Here is an 18,108-nt window from a genome sequence, read left to right as displayed (position 1 = left end):
CGCGCGCTGCATTTTTGAGCACTGCTGGAGCGCAGCACGCGCGCTGCATTATAGCGCGGCTGTTGGAGTCAGCGCCTATCCCTGCGCTAAACCAGCCGGCGCGCGCGCTGTAAAAACATTTTTTAGGCGCGGCGCGAAGCGCGGTTGTTGGAGATGCTCTTATGTGTCGTGCTCTCTTACCGGAAAAGTGTGCCCATGCAGCTAGGCCTGTTTGATTAGAGTAGTGTAGTCTGGAAAAAGCAATTTAACACTACTCTAATCAAAGTCTTAATTATTATACAAAGTATTTCAAGTATACTAATAGGACGGTTCATCGGCAAATGAGCTAGTAACATGCTTTGGTCAGGTCCCAAACAACTCCTCATGTGCGATATGCTTTATATGTATCGATACTTGTTCTCACTTTATGGTCTTCAAGCTGCTAGGGCTTGATGAGGAATTGATAATTTACTCCATGCTTGCACGCTGTCCCAACAACCCCTCATCTGTAGTGGTTACTTGCATCTATGCTCATGTGCGCACAGCTACTCACATTGAGCATTTTACCAGCTTAGCACTACCGTCTCAGATCCACACAAAACCAATCGCAGAGGAAAGGAGAGAGAGGAGGAAGTTGGGGCAATGGAGGCAACGGTGGTGAGCGTGGGCAAGTCCGTGGTGAGTGGAGCTGTCAGCTACGCCCAATCTGCCGTTGCAAAGGAGGTGGCGCTGCAGCTGGGAGTGCAGCGCGACCAGGCCTTCATCAGGACGAGCTTGAGATGATGCAGTCCTTCCTGATGGCTGCACATGATGAGCGAGACGACCACAAGGTGGTCAAGACCTGGGTGAAGCAGGTTCGTGACCTGGGCTACAACGTTGAGGACTGCCTCCAGGACTTTGCTGTTCGCCTCGAGAAGCCGTCTTGCTGGTGGCGCATCCTGAGGACGCTGCTTGACCGGCGCCATGTCGCCGTACAGATGAAGGACCTCCGAGCCATGGTCGAGGATATCAGCCAGAGGAACCTGCGCTACCACCTCATCAGGGCCCCTGCCTCTGGCTTGAAGCCCGAGGCCACCACGGCTGAGCAGTACTCTGCAGGCAGCAAGGGGGCTACAATGTTTGGTGTTGACGAGGCGAGGCGTGCCGTGAAGCCGAGGGTAGATCTTGCCCAGCTCATCAACAAAGAGCAGGGCAAGAATCTTAGAGTGATTGCGGTGTGGGGAACATGTGGTGTTCTTGGACAGGCATCTGTGATAAGACATGCATATGATGATTCAGACAACTTTGAATGTCGTGCCTGGATTAAGCTCACACATCCTTTCGACCCGATCGTGTTCATGCAAAGCATTATGAGGCAGTTCTATGGATACTCTTCTTTTCCAGAATTAGCATCTGAGGTGCGAGGTTGTAGAGAAAGAACAAGCACTATAGGGGCTGAAGTTCTGAAAAAGATGCTGATGATGAAGCAAGAAGACTTGGTTGACGAGTTCAAAGAGCATGTGAATAACAAGAGTTACCTGATTGTTCTTACCGACCTGTGTAGCATAGAAGATTGGGACTGGATTGTAACTTATTTTCCTGTCAACAATAATGGGAACCGGATCATTGTGGCCACACAGCAAGTTGAAGTTGCAAGCTTATGTGTCGGTAGAAATTGTCAAGTCTCAGAGCTAAAACAATTATCTGCTGACCAAACTCTCTATGTTTTCTACCACAAGGTAATACGTATTCAGTTTTCAGAACCAATCAAATTGATCTTAATTATATCATCAAATTCATCTTAATTACATACTTACATATTGTCTATATTAGTTTGAGAGGATTGATTGTTTTCTTGTGTTTAGGGTCCTCAAGGTGGAATAGACTCGATGAAGCCAGAGCCGAGCTCGAACACATTGTCCACCAGCTGTGAGATAGCTAGTGATCAAGCTAATGGCGCCGACGGGAAGAACTTAGACAGAGGGAGCCTCACTCGCATGATGACGATTACAGCTGCTTTGGAGGGATCTCAGGTTATTGGAAGAGAGACAGAGAAATCTCACATCCTCCGACTAATTATAGATCCAGCCAAACGCAACACAGAAATACAGGTGATTTCGGTGTGGGGAATGGGTGGTATGGGGAAAACTGCTTTGGTCAAGGATATCTATCAAAGCCAAGAACTCGCTGGAGTGTTCGAGAAGCGCGCTTGCGTCACCGTCATGAGCCCCAGTAAGGAGGAGCTCTTGAGGAGCTTAGTTAAGCAGCTAGCGGTGGCAGAAGCTCCTGCAGAGAATGTCACAATATCTCTATTAGGAAGCAGCGCCAAGACACCATTGGCGTGGTCAATTGAAAAATTCGAGAATCAGACGGAAATTCTTCTGAAAGAAAAGAGGTGCTTGATATTTTTTGATGACTTGTCATCTACCGCTGACTGGGACATGATATGTGCTAGCTTACCTCAAATGGAAAATGCAAGCCGAATCATAGTAACCACAAGGGAAGAGAATATTGCCAATTATTGTTCTAAGAAACAAGAAAATGTATGCAAACTTGAAATTCTAAATAAGGAGCATGCCCTTGGCCTCTTCACAAAAAAGGTGAGTCACATTAAGTCTCCATTTGTTTGATATGTAATTTACATTAAGAAGAATATTACTTGTTTAAACTTACAAATACGTCTTAACCCATGTTCCAAATTGTGGAAATTGTGAAAGGCTGAATATTGTGTATTGTTGTGTTGTATTGATCTAACCCTTATGGGGGTATATATAGGAATACATGAGGGGTAGAGGATTGGAGTACAAGACAAGTTACATGGGGTTTAAACTAGTTCTATCTCTATCTCCTTATCTCCTTATCTCCTTATCTCTAACTTAAACTCAATTATAATTCTAACATTCCCCCTCAGTCGTAGCGGGAGTGAAGCGGACGCTTGCGACTGAATTTGAAGTCTTGCGCCTTTGTCATCTTCTTCACTGCGTCATCATCAACTGCGTCTCTGATGGGTCGGCACCTAGGGTGGTGACTGCGTCCCCTTCTGGTGCCTTCCTTGTCTCTCCTCTATTCCCTCCCGCAGTCACAGCGGGAGTGGCGTGGACGCTAGTGACGACGCGGACGTTGTTGACTGGAGTTGTTGCCGATGAGTTGTTGTAGACCAAGTCATTAATGTTGATGTCGAGGTAGCCGATCATGGTGATGTTGCCGTGGTCGAGGTAGTCGTGGTCGATGTGTGATCGTCGTGGATGATGAAGCCGCACGAAGCCGGAGGCGCAAAAAAATGCGCTATGACGGAGCTGCAGACGTGGACGATGCACCTTGCGGATGTCAGAGGGTGCCATCGGCGATGAGTCCATCGGTTTTGCCAAGACCGGAGGAAGCCCATCGAGCACACATCGGTTTTGCCAGAACGGTGTGGCCGTGTAGGATCATCATTGTAGTGACGCCATGTCGATGCAGCGTGAATGACGCGGTTGATGCCATCGTCGTGACGCGGTCATTGCCGTCGTCGGGGTCGCGCCTTGCAAATCTGTCAGAGGACGCTAGGTGTCCATCTTGTGGACGAGGGGCGGCGGCGTGTTGACGAAGATGCTGGTGAAAACCATGTTGATGAAGACCTTGGCGATGAAGTGTCGGCGATGACGTCGCAGCAGCATGTCGACGATAAGTGTCGCTTGAAGGCGTCCCTTGCGGCGACCAAGTGTCGATGTCGTGCGCGTCGGAGAGAGACAAGGAAGGCACCAGAAGGGGACGCAGTCACCACCCTAGGTGCCGAACCATCAGAGACGCAGTTGATGATGACGCGGTGGAGAAGATGACAAAGGCGCAAGACTTCAAATTCAGTCGCGCCCGCGCATGTAGATCTCGCACGAGAGACGAGCGTCTCGTCTCTCATGCGAGATCTACATGCGCGGATGCGATGGACGTTGATGCGATGGACATTGATGCAGTCGCCTGGTCATCGTCCCTGTTTGTCGTCTCGTTCAACCGGCCGGCGCTGATCCCGGCTAGCGTCCTCCCTCCCGTGATCGGGAAGCCTTCGCTGCTGCCGCCTCGACCCTGATACAATCGGCATCGCCTTCACCACACATGAGGCGGGTTGACTGCACGTCGTCAAAGGTGGATTTGCACCGATTTTCGCCGGATGGATAGAAGGTCATGGAGGTATAGGAATTTATATGTGTGTCTAAGAGAAAAAAAATTGATCTAATGGAAGTTCAAAATTTTGATCTAATCTAAGGAATAACCTCAGCTAGTGGAACCAATCTGATCTAATCTTTGATTGACCGGGTGCCGCGCCCCCGGGGAGAGGAGATTGAGCTCCCCGGGGGCGGCGCGCGATGTGGTAGTGGTGGAAGTCCTAGGATCGGCGTCGTGAGACTAACCGCTCTAATACCATGTGGAAATTGTGAAAGGCTGAATATTGTGTATTGTTGTGTTGTATTGATCTAACCCTTATGAGGGTATATATAGGAGTACATGAGGGGTAGAGGCTTGGAGTACAAGACAAGTTACATGTGGTTTAAACTAGTTCTATCTCTATCTCCTTATCTCCTTATCTCTAACTTAAACTCAATTATAATTCTAACACAAATTAAGCTGTAAAATAAGTTATGCCATCGGTTTGTAGTATATACTCTCTCTTCTGATTGCACAGTTTGACCATCCTAGGTTGATCTTTGCTAAACAAGTAGTTAAAAGAAGTGGATTTGTATGTAACACACAAAGTTCATACCATTATATTTGTATTAAGAAAAACATTTCCTACGATTCTGATGTTGTAACTATGCATGAAATAAGTATTTTAAGTGAAATTTTGGGTTAAAGTTGAACTCAGCTCAATCATACCGCATCCTAATTAATGTACTTACCTGATGGAGAAAATCGACCATCTTCAGCACTTCTAATTGGCTTATATATGTTTTTTTTTGTGAGGTAGTGCCCGGCCTCTGCTTTAGTGGAATCATACAGCCTTGAGCATTATTAAATAAAAGTTTAGAGAAGTCAATTTCTACACATAGTAGAAGAGAAAACAGTACATCTTGTATCGCGAAAACTATGGCTAACGACCCACCATCTACATCATGTAAACAAATCCTGCAATACTCTCTCCAAGTGGCTGAATCCCACAACAGAAGAATCTCCTCCCTCCTTTCTATTACTGTCTGTAGTAAGTGCAATATATTTTCAAGCATGAAATGTCTGAGTTTGTGACTGTAAAATGCATATAGGACAAACTGTTGACCACATTTTCTTGAACAAAGAAATAAGATATTTCATATGTAATTTATTTCTAGAGTGCTAAGTACTCACTTATACAAATTTCAGGTATTCAAGGAAAATGAATGTTTGCATCGGCAGTATCCAGAGTTGGTTGAACCAGCAGAACAAATCTTGAAAAAGTGCAATGGTCTTCCTCTTCCAATAGTCGCCATAGGTGGCTTCTTGGCAAACCAACCAAAAACTGCCACGGAGTGGAGGAAACTTAGTGAGAATCTTAGTAGTGAGTTGGAGATGAATCCAGAGCTTGACACCATAAGAACAGTCCTCCTCAAAAGCTACGATGGTTTACCTTACCATCTCAAGGCATGTTTCTTGTATCTGGCGATCTTTCCTGAAGACTATAAGATTAGTCTAACACGTTTAGTGCGGCGATGGATCGCAGAGGGCTACTCAAGAGAGGGACGCAGCAAGTCGTCATATGAAATGGCAGAGAGCTACTTCATGGACCTCATAAGCAGGAGCATGATCCTGCCATCCCAGAGACCAACTCATAGTAGAAAAGAGATCGACTCTTGCCAAGTCCATGATATTATTCGTGAAATTGGTGTCTCAAAGTCAATGGAGGAAAATCTTGTATTCAGATTGGAGGAAGGCTGCACCTTAAATAGCCAAGGCACAACACGTCACCTCTCTGTAAGCAACTGGAAAGGAGATGAGAGTGAATTCGAGAGTACAGTGGACCTGTCTCGCGTCAGGTCCATAACAATTTTTGGGAAGTGGAAGCCATTCTTCATTTCTGACAAGATGAGGTTGCTGCGGGTGCTGGACTTAGAAGACACTACAGGTCTGGTTGATCATCATCTCAAGCACATTGGTAAGCTTTTCCACTTGAGGTACCTTTCCCTGAGAGGATGTCAAGGAATTTATCACCTGCCAGATTCTGTGGGCAACCTGAGGCAGCTCCAGACACTAGATGTTAGAGGTACAAGCTTGATCAAGCTGCCGAAGACCATCATCAAGCTCAGGAAGCTACAACACGTTCGTGCCGGGGGCGTAGGGAGCAACGATGAATGCTTCTATCAAGAGTATTCAGATGAGATTCCGAAGCTGATGCGTAACAAACTATGCATCGTGACGTGCTCCTTGGTGGGGTTCTGTGTGGCATGCTACGCTCCTCAGCTTCTGCAGGGGTGCATGAGCATCGATGGGGACACAAACAGGCGCGACGTCTGCACTGCGTGCTGCTGCGCTTATCTGCCAATGTTGGTGACACGCCATTGCTCACGCGGCATTGAGGTGCCGCAAGGGATCCACAAGCTCAAAACCCTGCACACATTGGGTGTCGTGAACATTTCGAGGAGGAAGGTCGCTCTGGGAGAGTTAGCGAGGTTAACTGGGCTGCGCAAGCTGGGAGTGACTGGCATCAACGAGAGCAACGGCGGAGAGCTATGTTCAGCACTGGCTAGGCTCAGCTGCCTAGAGAAGCTGTTGGTGCAGTCGGAGGGTAAACCGGGTTTATCTGGCTGCTTGGATGGCCTGTCCTCACTTCCGGAAAAGCTCGAAAGCCTCAAGCTGTACGGCAACCTGGTTAGATTACCGATATGGATGGACGGTAGGCTTAAAAATCTGGCCAAGCTCAAACTGCGGAGCTCCAGGTTATCAGATCATGATGCCTCCATACAAGTCCTGGGGAGCCTACCGAACCTAACCATCCTGCGTCTACGGAAAGAGTCATTTGAGTGTGAAGAGGTTCATCTTCGTTTCCGCCAGGGTGCATTCCAGACTCTGATGGTGCTGGAGCTGAGTTCCCCAGGTAACCTCAAATCTGTGGTATTTGAAAATGGAGCAACCCCTAAGCTTGAGCTGCTGCAGTATTCCGATCAGCCTGAGGAAGGTGTTGTTTCGAACGAGAACCCTGAGGAAGAAGTTGTTTCGAACGAGAACGACGACGATCAGTTTGAAGAAGCCCACAGTTTTTTTTCCGAGCAAGAAGAAGCACATAGTGTTTGGTTGTTTTCTGGGCTAGCATCTCTGGGAAGCCTCAAGGAAGTTCTGCTCGAGGGTGGCGGCTATAAGGCTGACTTCGTGCGAAACTTGCGATCCCAGCTTGATTTGAACCCGAGGCGGCCTCTTCTCAAGATGGATTGAGCTGAGGTCCAAACCAACTATATATGGTCACTTTTGCCAAGTATCATTCGATTTTTCTGATGCTATTCACTTGTTTTCAATTCGCAAATACCATTATTAAGGCCATGTCAACTAGCTAGATTTCATGTCAGCGTCGGCCTTTGAAATGTTTTGAATTATTTGACTTGTTTGTATAAGAAAACACTGTACTTAACTACTTTGAATTATTTTGTCGAGGGGACTTTTAATTGTACTATGAAATAGTTTTCATATCACTTTGCCCTCTAAACTTCTTGTTTTCTTAATCATATTGGATTGTTTCCCTTGTAGCTAGTCTACAGGTTTGTAAAAGTGGTTTTGCTCATACGGGTAGTGGCATAGACATTGCATACAATGTTCTGCATGCCATCAAAGCTCCTGCTGGCAAAAAGAACAGCACTTATATCATCTTCAGATTTATGGCATTCATACTTCAGCTCAATTTGTCTCTACTCTGATGAAAAAGGGTTTCCCCTGCTTTGTATTACAAAGCAACCAGCCATTACATCTCACGATTGGTGCTGGGACGGAAACAACACAGTCACGCTCAAAAGAAATAAAAAAGAAAATACAAAAGAAACAAATGCCGACACCGGAAAAAGGCAAAAGACTGGCGACCGCTGCGCCTACCAAGAGTCTCCCACAAAGCTCCGGGACTCCAAAGCGTCGCTATCCATGAACACCTTCAAAAAGGAATGCGACGATGACGACGCTGCTGCCAAGGGTTTCCCCCGGTACGCGACGAGACGCGAGGAAGGGTAGCTCCGACGCCCTCCAAGAAGGTTCAGCGACACCCACAGGCGTCACCGCGTCAGTGTCAACCGGGCCGACAGGGGTTTCCCCCGATCCCAACCTACACCTCGAACGCTCCGGAGCCTGCCACCAAACCGACCCACACCCTACACCAACATAGTCTTGAGGCCCCTGCGCCGTCTCACCACGACACCGTAAGGAGAGACCTGCACGGCGACGAAGAGGAGCCGGGACTAGCAGCAGCAGCACCGTCGGCACGCGGGAGGGCTCAACCTCCACCCTCAATGACGGTAGCCGACCGGACGCAATAGCAGGAGCATACCAGGCCTGGCCGGGACCCCCCCTGTAAAGCTCCCGCCATCGCGCTGCAACACGCACGCCATCTGCGACGCCGCCCCCCGCCCAAGCTGCTCCTCCTCACCACCACATTGCCGGTGGAGCGCGACATGGCATGGGCGGAGGCCAATCGATTGGGCGGCCGGCGGCGGTAGGTGGGGCGGGCACGGGCAGGTCGCGGGTGGACAAATCGCGTTGACACTGCAACTTTGTATCCTCCTCTTTCTCTTTCTGTTCCAGCGAACGGCAGCGATCAATCATAAGCCGAATAGAAACCCTTTTCATTTTTTGTATGCGATTGTGATGTGATGTGTGTGTATTTGTTCTTCATGCATGGAAGCAAATTGATATTGATCTGGTCATCGGTGATGAGAAACCAATGTCAAAGTTTTCTTTTTTAGGTTAGCAGAAGAACTGCTAAGATTTCATTGCAGATGAAGAAGTCGATGGCTGAAACTGCTCGGTTTATTAAAGAAAAACTATAAAAGAAACTCTAGATAAACACATCATGCCTAGCTAAACTAAGTCTAAAACCCGACAAGCCATATAAAAATGCTAAAAGACCGAGAAACAAAACACCAATAAGAGCAACGTCATTGCAATCACACTCACGACCTCACGACTCAAGGCCAATGTGTGCCTATGTGTGACGGTGACAACAACCATGAGCTTGTTGGATGGCTTCATCGACACCAGAGAAAGAAGACATATCCATAGGGAGGTAGACATGTATCGCTCCGGCCACGAGAAGACGACCAACATGACTCGTCTCGCGCATCATGCATGACAAGAGAGCTTCACCTGCCCATCACCGCCGGCAGCCAACCGGTCCATCACCATCGTGCGCTTCCAACCAGCCACATCATTACAAATCGGATGCTCCCACCTAAAGATCAAGTCTTGAGGATGATGCTTCCAACAAAGTAACGACGCCAAAGACGTCGCCATCGCCGATCTAACATGAAGACATGGACTCTAGGAGACATGAACTCTAGGAAGGAAGTGGTGTCGGATCTCCTCGGTAAAGCCTCGACAAGGTAAACAACATATGCGGACATTGTCATCATTGGCAACTAGCATTGTGGGACTTTCATCCTGAGAAACGGCGAACCGACACCTACCACCAGATCCGAAGTCGGCACACGAGTGCATGTGTGCCCGTCCAGGCGAGAACGCACCCGTCATCACTGCCATCGTCGGAGCCCATCCATGGCACCACCACGACCAACACCATGGTCCACCGAGAAGGCCGCGGCTGCGGCCGTCCACGAAGCACTCGCACGTGCGGCACCACCACCGTGCCTCAAAACCGACAAGCTAATGGTACATCCACGGCAGGGGCGCTGCCTCCGCCAGGTGTCGTCCCGTCGCGTGACTCGCGCACCTACCTCCCCATACACGCCCAACCGCACCAAATCCGAATAAAGGACCACTACGCACTAATAATCCATCTTTCACGTTTTTATTTGTAATATAGACAGAGCATGGCGCGTGCCACATTCCGACGTATTCGTTGATTCATGTTGTTTTGTAGTCAATTGTTACATCAAAGAAGTTTGTGTATGAATTTTATGGGGTTTTCAAGTTTGTGTATGAATCTGTTAATTTTGAACAAGTTGTTGTATCACGGATGTAATTAACTCGATCGAATTTGCTATCCACGGGCTGTAGATGCTCTCACGTTTGCAAAATGAACCCCGTCAGCATAAGTTCTCGTTTAAGTCACTGGTCTATGAAGTTTGAGGTTAGTTATATTATAGTTAGCGGTCACCGTGTCTAATCATTTTTTAAGGAGTTCAAACCCCGCATCAATTGCCGTGTTTAATCATGGCAAAGGACATGAAACCCAGCTTTCCCTTTACTTTCCCAATCAACAGGCAAAAGATGAAAGAAAAACCCAAAAGATGGCAACTGCCATGGCCAGCCAAGATAATGTTTCGCTGTGAAGGTACGCGCCAACGCCGCAACACGTGTTGGTAACGCATTAACACTTCGTCTTGTACAATTTGTAGCAACGGTGACAATGAAAACGTAATGGTAACAGTGACATAAATATTTTATAAATATGAACAAATTTAACAAATACACAGGCAGAGGCAGCATGCAGCGTCCCCCCTCTCCCTCTCATCTGTCTCTCGTACGTATCATCCGTGACACTCTGACCTCTCTCTCTCAAGTCTCAACACGAAGCAAAGCAAAAGAATCCCGACAATGTGAGCTCTACTGCATTCCACACAGGAAAGAAAAAGACCCAACGCCCATCGATCCATCCCTGGCAAATAAATAATTACACAAAACGAATAAAGTGAAGAAAAGTGGCATGGCCGGCGCATCATCAGTCGAGTCCGACTGCACGGCCCGACGTTGATCTTCTAGGCGAGCATCGCCGCCGCGCCGATCGCCGCCACGATCACGGCCGTGGTCATCCCGGTGCTCCTCCCCGGGGCGCCCTGCAAAACAACCACCGACACAATGCACACGTTAATTAGTCATGAAATGCTGGTGTAGACGGTGTGATTTGATTAAATTCGCTTGCTACCAGTACTCCTCCAACTACTACTCCTACTGATTATCCATTTAAGATCTCAACTAATGTCAGGCAAGTTAATTAGGTGGTGAGTACCGGCCAGTCAGGAGCATGTGCATGTCGGGCTGACCCAACAGTGCACGCCCTGCCGCCATGACCATGCCGTCTGGGTGGCAGCCGAGCCTCATAAATTTGCTTCATGGAGTGTGCATGGATTGGACCCCGAATCCAGTGGTCAGATCCATCTGCACGTACCCCTAATCTTGGTGGATTTGTTTCTTTATTACGAGTGTTACACTAACTATGGTTGATAAGATTTCTCAACCGCCATGGCTGTAACCGTCAGCAAGTTATCGATGGAGCCGATCGAGCATTGTACGTACCGCGGTGTCGGCGGCGGTGGAGTCGCCGCTGGGCCCGGGAGCCGCGGCGGCTACGGCGGTGGTGGGCGCCACGGCCTTGGCTTTGACGGGGGCCGCAGCGACCGGGGCGGGCGCGGGCGCCTTGGTCTTCTTCTTGTCCTTGGACGAGCGCTTCTTCTTTGATGGCGCCGGCGCGGGGGCGTCGGTGGGCTTGGTCAACGGGGCCGGCGCGGCGGAAGGCACGTCAGGGAAGAGAGTTGGTGCGGCCGCAGGCACGTCGGGGAAGAGAGTTGGCGCGGCGGCCGCGGGCGCCTCGACGGTGGGAGGGAGCGCTGCGGGGGCAGGCGCGGTTGCCTTGGCGGGCGGTGCTGCGGCAGGGGCCTTGGCCTTGGGCTTGGGTGCCGGAGTGGGAGGAGCCGCGGCGGGGGCAGTGACGGGGGCGGGTGTTACGGGAGCGGTGATCGGCGCGGCTGCGGGGGCAGGGATGGCCGGGGCCTTGATGACCGGTGCCGGTGCGGCGGGCGCGGTGGTCGGCGCGGCCGCGGGAGCGGGGGTGGCCGGGGCCTTGATGACCGGTGCCGGTGCGGCGGGCGTGGTGGTGGGCGCGGCCGCGGGAGCGGGGGTGGCAGGGGCCTTGAACGGCGCCGGGGTGGTCTGCGCGGCCGCGGGGGCGGGGGTGGCAGGAGCCTTGAGGACCGGCGCTGGTGCGGCGGGAGTGGTGGTCGGCGCGGGGGCGGCCGGGGCCTTCACCGGTGCCGGCGTGGTAGGAGTGGTGGTCGGCGCGGGGGTAACCGGGGCCTTCACCGGCGCGGGCGTGGTGGGAGCAGTTGTCGGCGCGGGAGTGGCCGGGGCCTTCACCGGCGCCGGCGTGGCTGGCGCAGTGGTCGGAGCGGGGGTGGCCTGGGAAGACTTGGGCGCGGGGGCAGCCGGGGTGGTGGTCGGCGGTGCAGACGCGTCGGCGGCAGGCGGGGCAGGGGTGGCGGTGGGCGTCTTGGGCGGGGCGTTGCCGGCCGGCGCAGCCGCGGGCGACTGGGCGATGGAGTGCGTGGCCGTCATGCATAGCAGGGCGCAGAGGAGGACGGCAGCAGCCCGCGACGCCATTGCCAACGTTCTGACCGGTTCGCTCGAGTTTGAGTTGGGGAGTGTGAGTGTGAGTGGGAGACGAGAAGGAGGCGCAGGCTGCTGGTGTTGGGAGTGGCACGGCGCGGCGCGCGGTATAAATAGATAGGCGCGTGGCATTCCCGGCGAGCAGCGAGCCGCGCGCGCGCGCTGGAGCCGAGCGTGCCGTTGGAGCGGCGGGTCCGGTGCCGTTGGCGCGCTGCTGGCTGGCCGAAGCAATGGGGCCCTGCTTCATTGGGGTCACCGTGTCCACGTACGTCTCGCCTAACGCGTCGGTGCGTGCGTGCGTGCGTGCGGATTGTGGAGCCGCTACGCTTGCGGTTACTTGGCAAGTAACTGGCGCAGCGACGTGCGCCGCCGTCGTGGTACCTGCATCGTCGGGCCGGTGCGGCGTCGCATCGGCCTACTGGCGGTGGTTGTGCATGCGTCGTACGGGTATGCGTACGTGTACATGCAGAGGCCGGGGGGCTTGTCGGTGCGTCAAGTTCTGCAGGTTGGGAACCCGGCCACGCGATGATGGACGGATCCATCGAGTAGCCAAACTTCTCTGGCATTTCTCTTCGTGACTAGTACTACTACTGGTTAGGTTAGGTTACTCACCCAAGAACGGATCATGCATGCATGCATGCATGCATGCATGCGCGAATCCGGGAAAGCGCAAACTCACTTGGCCACGAAGGCTGGGACGCCGATACGCTGTCGCTGTGGTAGCTTCCAAGCATCATTGACAGGTGCTGATCACGTCTCTCGTCCGTGATTTGTCGGTCTGCCGTAGAGTGTGTTCCACCGTTTTGTTAACTACTCCGTACCATGCAGAATAGAAAATTTTAGTACACGTTTTTCTTGTGGGGGTTAATAAGCAGTGCACGTTAACCTCATTAAAATTCGTTGTGCTAAATCAGCGACAATTCTGCATGTCATTCCAACATATTCCCTCCGTTCATAAATATAAGTCTTTTTAGAATTCTACTATTAAACTACATACGGATGAATGTTATAAATATATTTTTAAAATAGACTAACTTATTTTGCTTCGTATATAGTCTTCTACTAAAATGTCTAAAAGGACTTATATTTATAAACGGAGGGAGTACTTATTTCCCCACGAGTTCTCAGTGCATTCCCCCATATGTTTCAATAATATCGTTTGTTTCAACCAGTAACTACACATTTGCAGCTGCATTCCGTGTGTCCCAACCTCACCTTCAGAGGGGCATCTCCAACATCGATCCTCAAATCTTCCGCAACTATCTCGGTCTTGCATCTATCCCATATGTGCGTGCATTCCTGCCCAACGCCAGCTGCTCGCACTCATATTTTTGTAAAGCGGCCATCCACATTGACACCGGCCTAAAATGACGTGACATGTCACTACCGGCATTGATGCGGTGTGTCGGCCGAGAGAGCTTCGCCCGTTGCATGCCCAACTGAACATGCCTCCTAGACGTATTCAAACGGCTCTAAGTTGTTGAACTACCTCCATTAAACCCTCGCGTATGCTGAGAAACCTACTCTGGGAACACAACACAGGTTGTCTCTTCGTGTTCGCTCGCTATTTTAAATGAGGCCAGATGTCGAGTAAGATTCACACCACACCTCTGCTCCGTATCTCCTTCTGGCACCATATTCTCCACACTCAGTAGGAAGAGGAGTTTTCCGACATAGAAGCCATTAAGTGGCCTGTCGAGCCCACTTGATACTTGCTAGGCAACTTGCTGTTCCACCTCCCTTGCTGCTCTGTGCAATTAGTACCATGGGCAACGCTGCAGGCTGACGCACGTAGGAGCAAGTGGCCACTCCAAGCCGACGCGTGGTTCAACAACTCGCCTCTCCAAACCAGCTTGCGAAGGTGGTGAGTTGCTCCAGGTCGGCACGCGGGGGAGCACGATGGCAAGGGCATCACGGTTGCCGTGGATGAGACCATGTCATACCGCTCCTCTTGCACCTGCAATCGTGCCATCTAACGTCAATGTTCATGGAGCCGCGCCCTGTCAACGGAGAAAGAAGTCAGCTTCGCCAAGATCAACAAGGCAGCTGCAAACATGTCCGCGACAGTCATCAACATTGAGGAAAAGTAGAACATGAGAGGTCGCCGCAACTTGGGTCCTAGGGAGGTCGTCGCTGCCGTGCACAGTCGGAGTCTTGCCCACTTCGCAGGCCCCCGCCGCCCCCGCCCCAAAAACCAACCCTAATCCGTGTTTCACGGAAGGAGGCCCTTCTTTCCCTCTGGCTGAAGCACCTTCATTATCACTCCTATGAGCGGTGCAGTCGTACATGTTGGAAATATGGCCTAGAGGCAATAATAAAATGGTTATTATCATATTTCCTTGTTCATGATAATCGTCTATTGTTCATGCTATAATTGTATTAACAGGAAACAGTAATACATGTGTGAATAAATAGATCACAATGTGTCCCTAGCAAGCCTCTAGTGGGCTAGCTCGTTAGTCAATAGATGATCATGGTTTCCTGATCATGGGCATTAGATGTCATTGATAACGGGATCACATCATTGGGAGAATGATGTGATGGACAAGACCCAATCCTAAGCATAGCACTAGATCGTATTGTTCGTATGCTAAAGCTTTTCCAATGTCAAGTGTCTTTTCCTTCGACCGTGAGATTGTGCAACTCCCGGATGCCGTAGGAGTGCTTTGGGTGTATCAAACGTCACAACGTAACTGGGTGACTATAAAGGTGCACTACGGGTATCTCTGAAAGTGCCTGTTGGGTTGGTACGACTCAAGATCGGGATTTGTCACTCCGTGTGACGGAGAGGTATCTCTGGGCCCACTCGGTAGAACATCATCATGAGCTCAATGTGACTAAGGAGTTAGTCGCACGATGACGTGCTACGGAACGATAAAGAGACTTACCGGTAACGGGATTGAACAAGGTATAGGCATACCGACGATCGAATCTCGGGCAAGTTCTATACCGACAGACAAAGGGAATCGTATACGTGATTGATTGAATCCTTGACATCGTGGTTCATCCGATGAGATCATAGTGGAGAAAGTGGGGGCCACCATGGGTATCCAGACCCCGCTGATGGTTATTGGCCAGAGAGGTGTCTCGGTCATGTCTGCCTATCTCCCGAACCCGTAGGGTCTACACACTTAAGGTTCGATGACGCTAGGGTTATAGGGAATTGTTATACGAGGTTACCGAAAGTTGTTCGGAGTCCCGGATGAGATCCCGGACGTCACGAGGAGCTCCGGAATGGTCCGGAGGTAAAGATTGATATATAGGACGGATGGTTTCGGATACCGGAAGTGTTTCGGGCATCACCGGTAACGTACCGGGACCATCGGGACCACCGGAGGTGGCCCCGGGGGTCCACCAAAGGGGGGCAACGACCCCGGGAGGTAAGGTGGGCCAAGTGGGGAAGGGAACCAGCCCCTAGGTGGGCTAGTGCGCCTCCCCACTCAGCCCAATGCGTGGGGGAGAGAAAAGGTGGGGGGGGGGGGAAACCCTAAGCCAGGTGGGCCTAAGGCCCACCAGGGGTGCGCCACACCCCTCCTCCCCCCCTTGGCCGCAGCACCAGCCCCCATCTAGGGCTGCCGCCCCCCCAGGAGAGGGAAACCCACAAGGGGGCGCAACCCCTCCCTCCCCCTATATATAGTGGGAACTTTTGGCCATTGGAGATCAGAGTTTTTTGCCTCTCTCTCGGCGCAGCCCTGCCCTTCTTCCTCCTCCTCTCTGCCGGTGCTTGGCAAAGCCCTGCCGGGAGACCTCGTCTCTCCATCGACACCACGCCGTCGTGCTGCTGGAGTTCTTCCCCAACCTCTCCCTCCTCCTTGCTGGATCAAGGTGCGGGAGACGTCACCGGGCTGCACGTGTGTTGAACGCGGAGGTGCCGTAGTTCGGCACTAGATCGGAATCGCTGCGAGTACGACTCCATCAACCGCGTTCTAGCAACGCTTCCGCTTAGCGATCTTCAAAGGTATGAAGATGCTCTTACCCCTCTCTCGTTGCTGGTCTCTCCATAGGAAGATCTGAATATGCGTAGGAAAATTTTGAATTTATGCTACGTTACCCAACAGTGGCATCCGAGCCAGGTTTTCTATGCGTAGATTCTATGCACGAGTAGAGCACAAAAGTTGTGGGCGATGATTTGTCAATTTGCTTGCCGCTACTAGTCTTATTCTTTTCCGGCGGTATTGTGGGATGAAGCGGCCCGGACCGACTTTACACGTACGCTTACGTGAGACTGGTTCCACCGACAGACATGCACACCGTGCATAAAGGTGGCTAGCGGGTGTCTATCTCTCCTACTCTAGTCGGATTGGATTTGATGAAAAGGGTCCGTATGAGGGGTAAATAGCTTTGGCATATCATCGTTGTGGATGTCACGTAGGTAAGAAGGCGTTCTTGCTAGAAACCCAAATCAGCGACGTAAAACTTGCAACAACAATTAGAGGACGTCTAACTTGTTTTTGCAGGGTTTGACATGTGATGTGATATGGCCAAAGTTGTGATGTTGCATGAATGATGTATGAGATGATCATGTTATTGTAATAGGTTTCACGACTTGCATGTTGATGAGTATGACAACCGGCAGCATCCATAGGAGTTGTCTTAATTTATTGTATGAGATGCAACGCCATGTGCTTACTACTTTTACTTTATTGCTAACGGTTAGCTATAGTAGTAGTGATAGTAGTAGTTGGCGTGACGACTTCACGGAGACACGATGATGGAGATCATGGTGTCACGCCGGTGACGATGATGATCATGCGATGCCTGAAGATGGAGATCAAAAGGGCGAAGATGATAATGGCCATATCATGTCACTATATGATTGCATTGTGATGTTTATCATGTTTTACATCTTATTGCTTAGAACGACGGTAGCATAATAAGATGATCCCTCTTAAAATTTCGAGAACGTATTCCCCTAAGTGTGCACCGTTGCGAAGGTTCGTTGTCTCGAAGCACCACGTGATGATCGGGTGTGATAGATTCTAACGTTCGCATACAACGAGTGTAAGCCAGATTTACACACGCGAAACACCTAGGTTGACTCGACGAGCTTAGCATGTACAGACATGACCTCGAATACAAGAGACCGAAAGGTCGAACATGAGTCGTATGGTTGAATACGATCAGCATGAAGTTGCTCGCCATGGTGACTAGTCTGTCTCACGTGATGATCGGACACGGGTTAGTCAACATGGATCATGTATCACTTAGATGACTAGAGGGATGTCGATTTAAGTGGGAGTTCATACTTAATTTGATTAAATGAACTTAATTGTCATGAACTTAGTCTAAAAGTTGTCTTTATAAATATTGTAGATGGCCAACGTCAACCTCAATTTCAACGCATTCCTAGAGAAAAACAAGCTGAAAGATGATGGTAGCAACTATGCGGACTGGGTTCGCAACTTGAAGCTCATCCTTGAAGCAGCTAAAAAGGCTTATGTCCTTGATGCGCCACTAGGTGACCCTCCCGCTCCCGCAGCAGCCTGGGACATTCTGAACGTGTGGCAAACGCGGAGTGATGACTACTCTCTGGTTAGGTGTGGCATGTTATACAGTTTAGAAACGGGGCTCCAAAGGCGTTTTGAGCAACACGGGGCATATGAGATGTTCCAGGAGCTGAAGCTAGTTTTTCAAGCTCATGCCCATGTCAAGAGATATGAAGTCTCCGACAAGTTC

General features: G+C 50.5%; 1 protein-coding gene and 1 pseudogene across 1 annotated transcript; one reads left to right on the top strand and one right to left on the bottom strand.

The window, feature by feature from the left end:
- Positions 1–545: 545 nt before the first annotated feature.
- On the top strand, positions 546–7,597 carry LOC123411267 (annotated as a pseudogene).
- A 2,871-nt stretch (positions 7,598–10,468) lies between these two features.
- On the bottom strand, positions 10,469–12,510 carry LOC123409942 (calphotin-like). The gene is made up of 2 exons (XM_045102811.1): positions 11,347–12,510; positions 10,469–10,886 (listed from the first exon to the last, which is right to left on the bottom strand). The coding sequence occupies exons 1-2, from the start codon at positions 12,424–12,426 to the stop codon at positions 10,809–10,811; spliced, it is 1,158 nt and encodes a 385-aa protein (XP_044958746.1). The 5' UTR covers positions 12,427–12,510; the 3' UTR covers positions 10,469–10,808.
- Between the last annotated feature and the right edge of the window lie 5,598 nt (positions 12,511–18,108).

The sequence above is a fragment of the Hordeum vulgare genome, chromosome 7H, assembly GCF_904849725.1.
Source record: "Hordeum vulgare subsp. vulgare chromosome 7H, MorexV3_pseudomolecules_assembly, whole genome shotgun sequence".
Lineage (NCBI taxonomy): Eukaryota > Viridiplantae > Streptophyta > Magnoliopsida > Poales > Poaceae > Hordeum > Hordeum vulgare.
Note: the sequence above shows the minus strand (reverse complement) of the source record. Positions and strands in the feature narration are given on the sequence as shown.

Excerpts from the sequence above, each read along its gene's own strand:
- LOC123409942 (XM_045102811.1), bottom strand. The coding sequence starts at position 12,426 with ATGGCGTCGCGGGCTGCTGCCGTCCTCCTCTGCGCCCTGCTATGCATG. Across the intron at positions 10,887-11,346 it reads CCACCGCCGCCGACACCGCG|GGCGCCCCGGGGAGGAGCAC; the intron begins GTACGTACAATG and ends GTTGTTTTGCAG.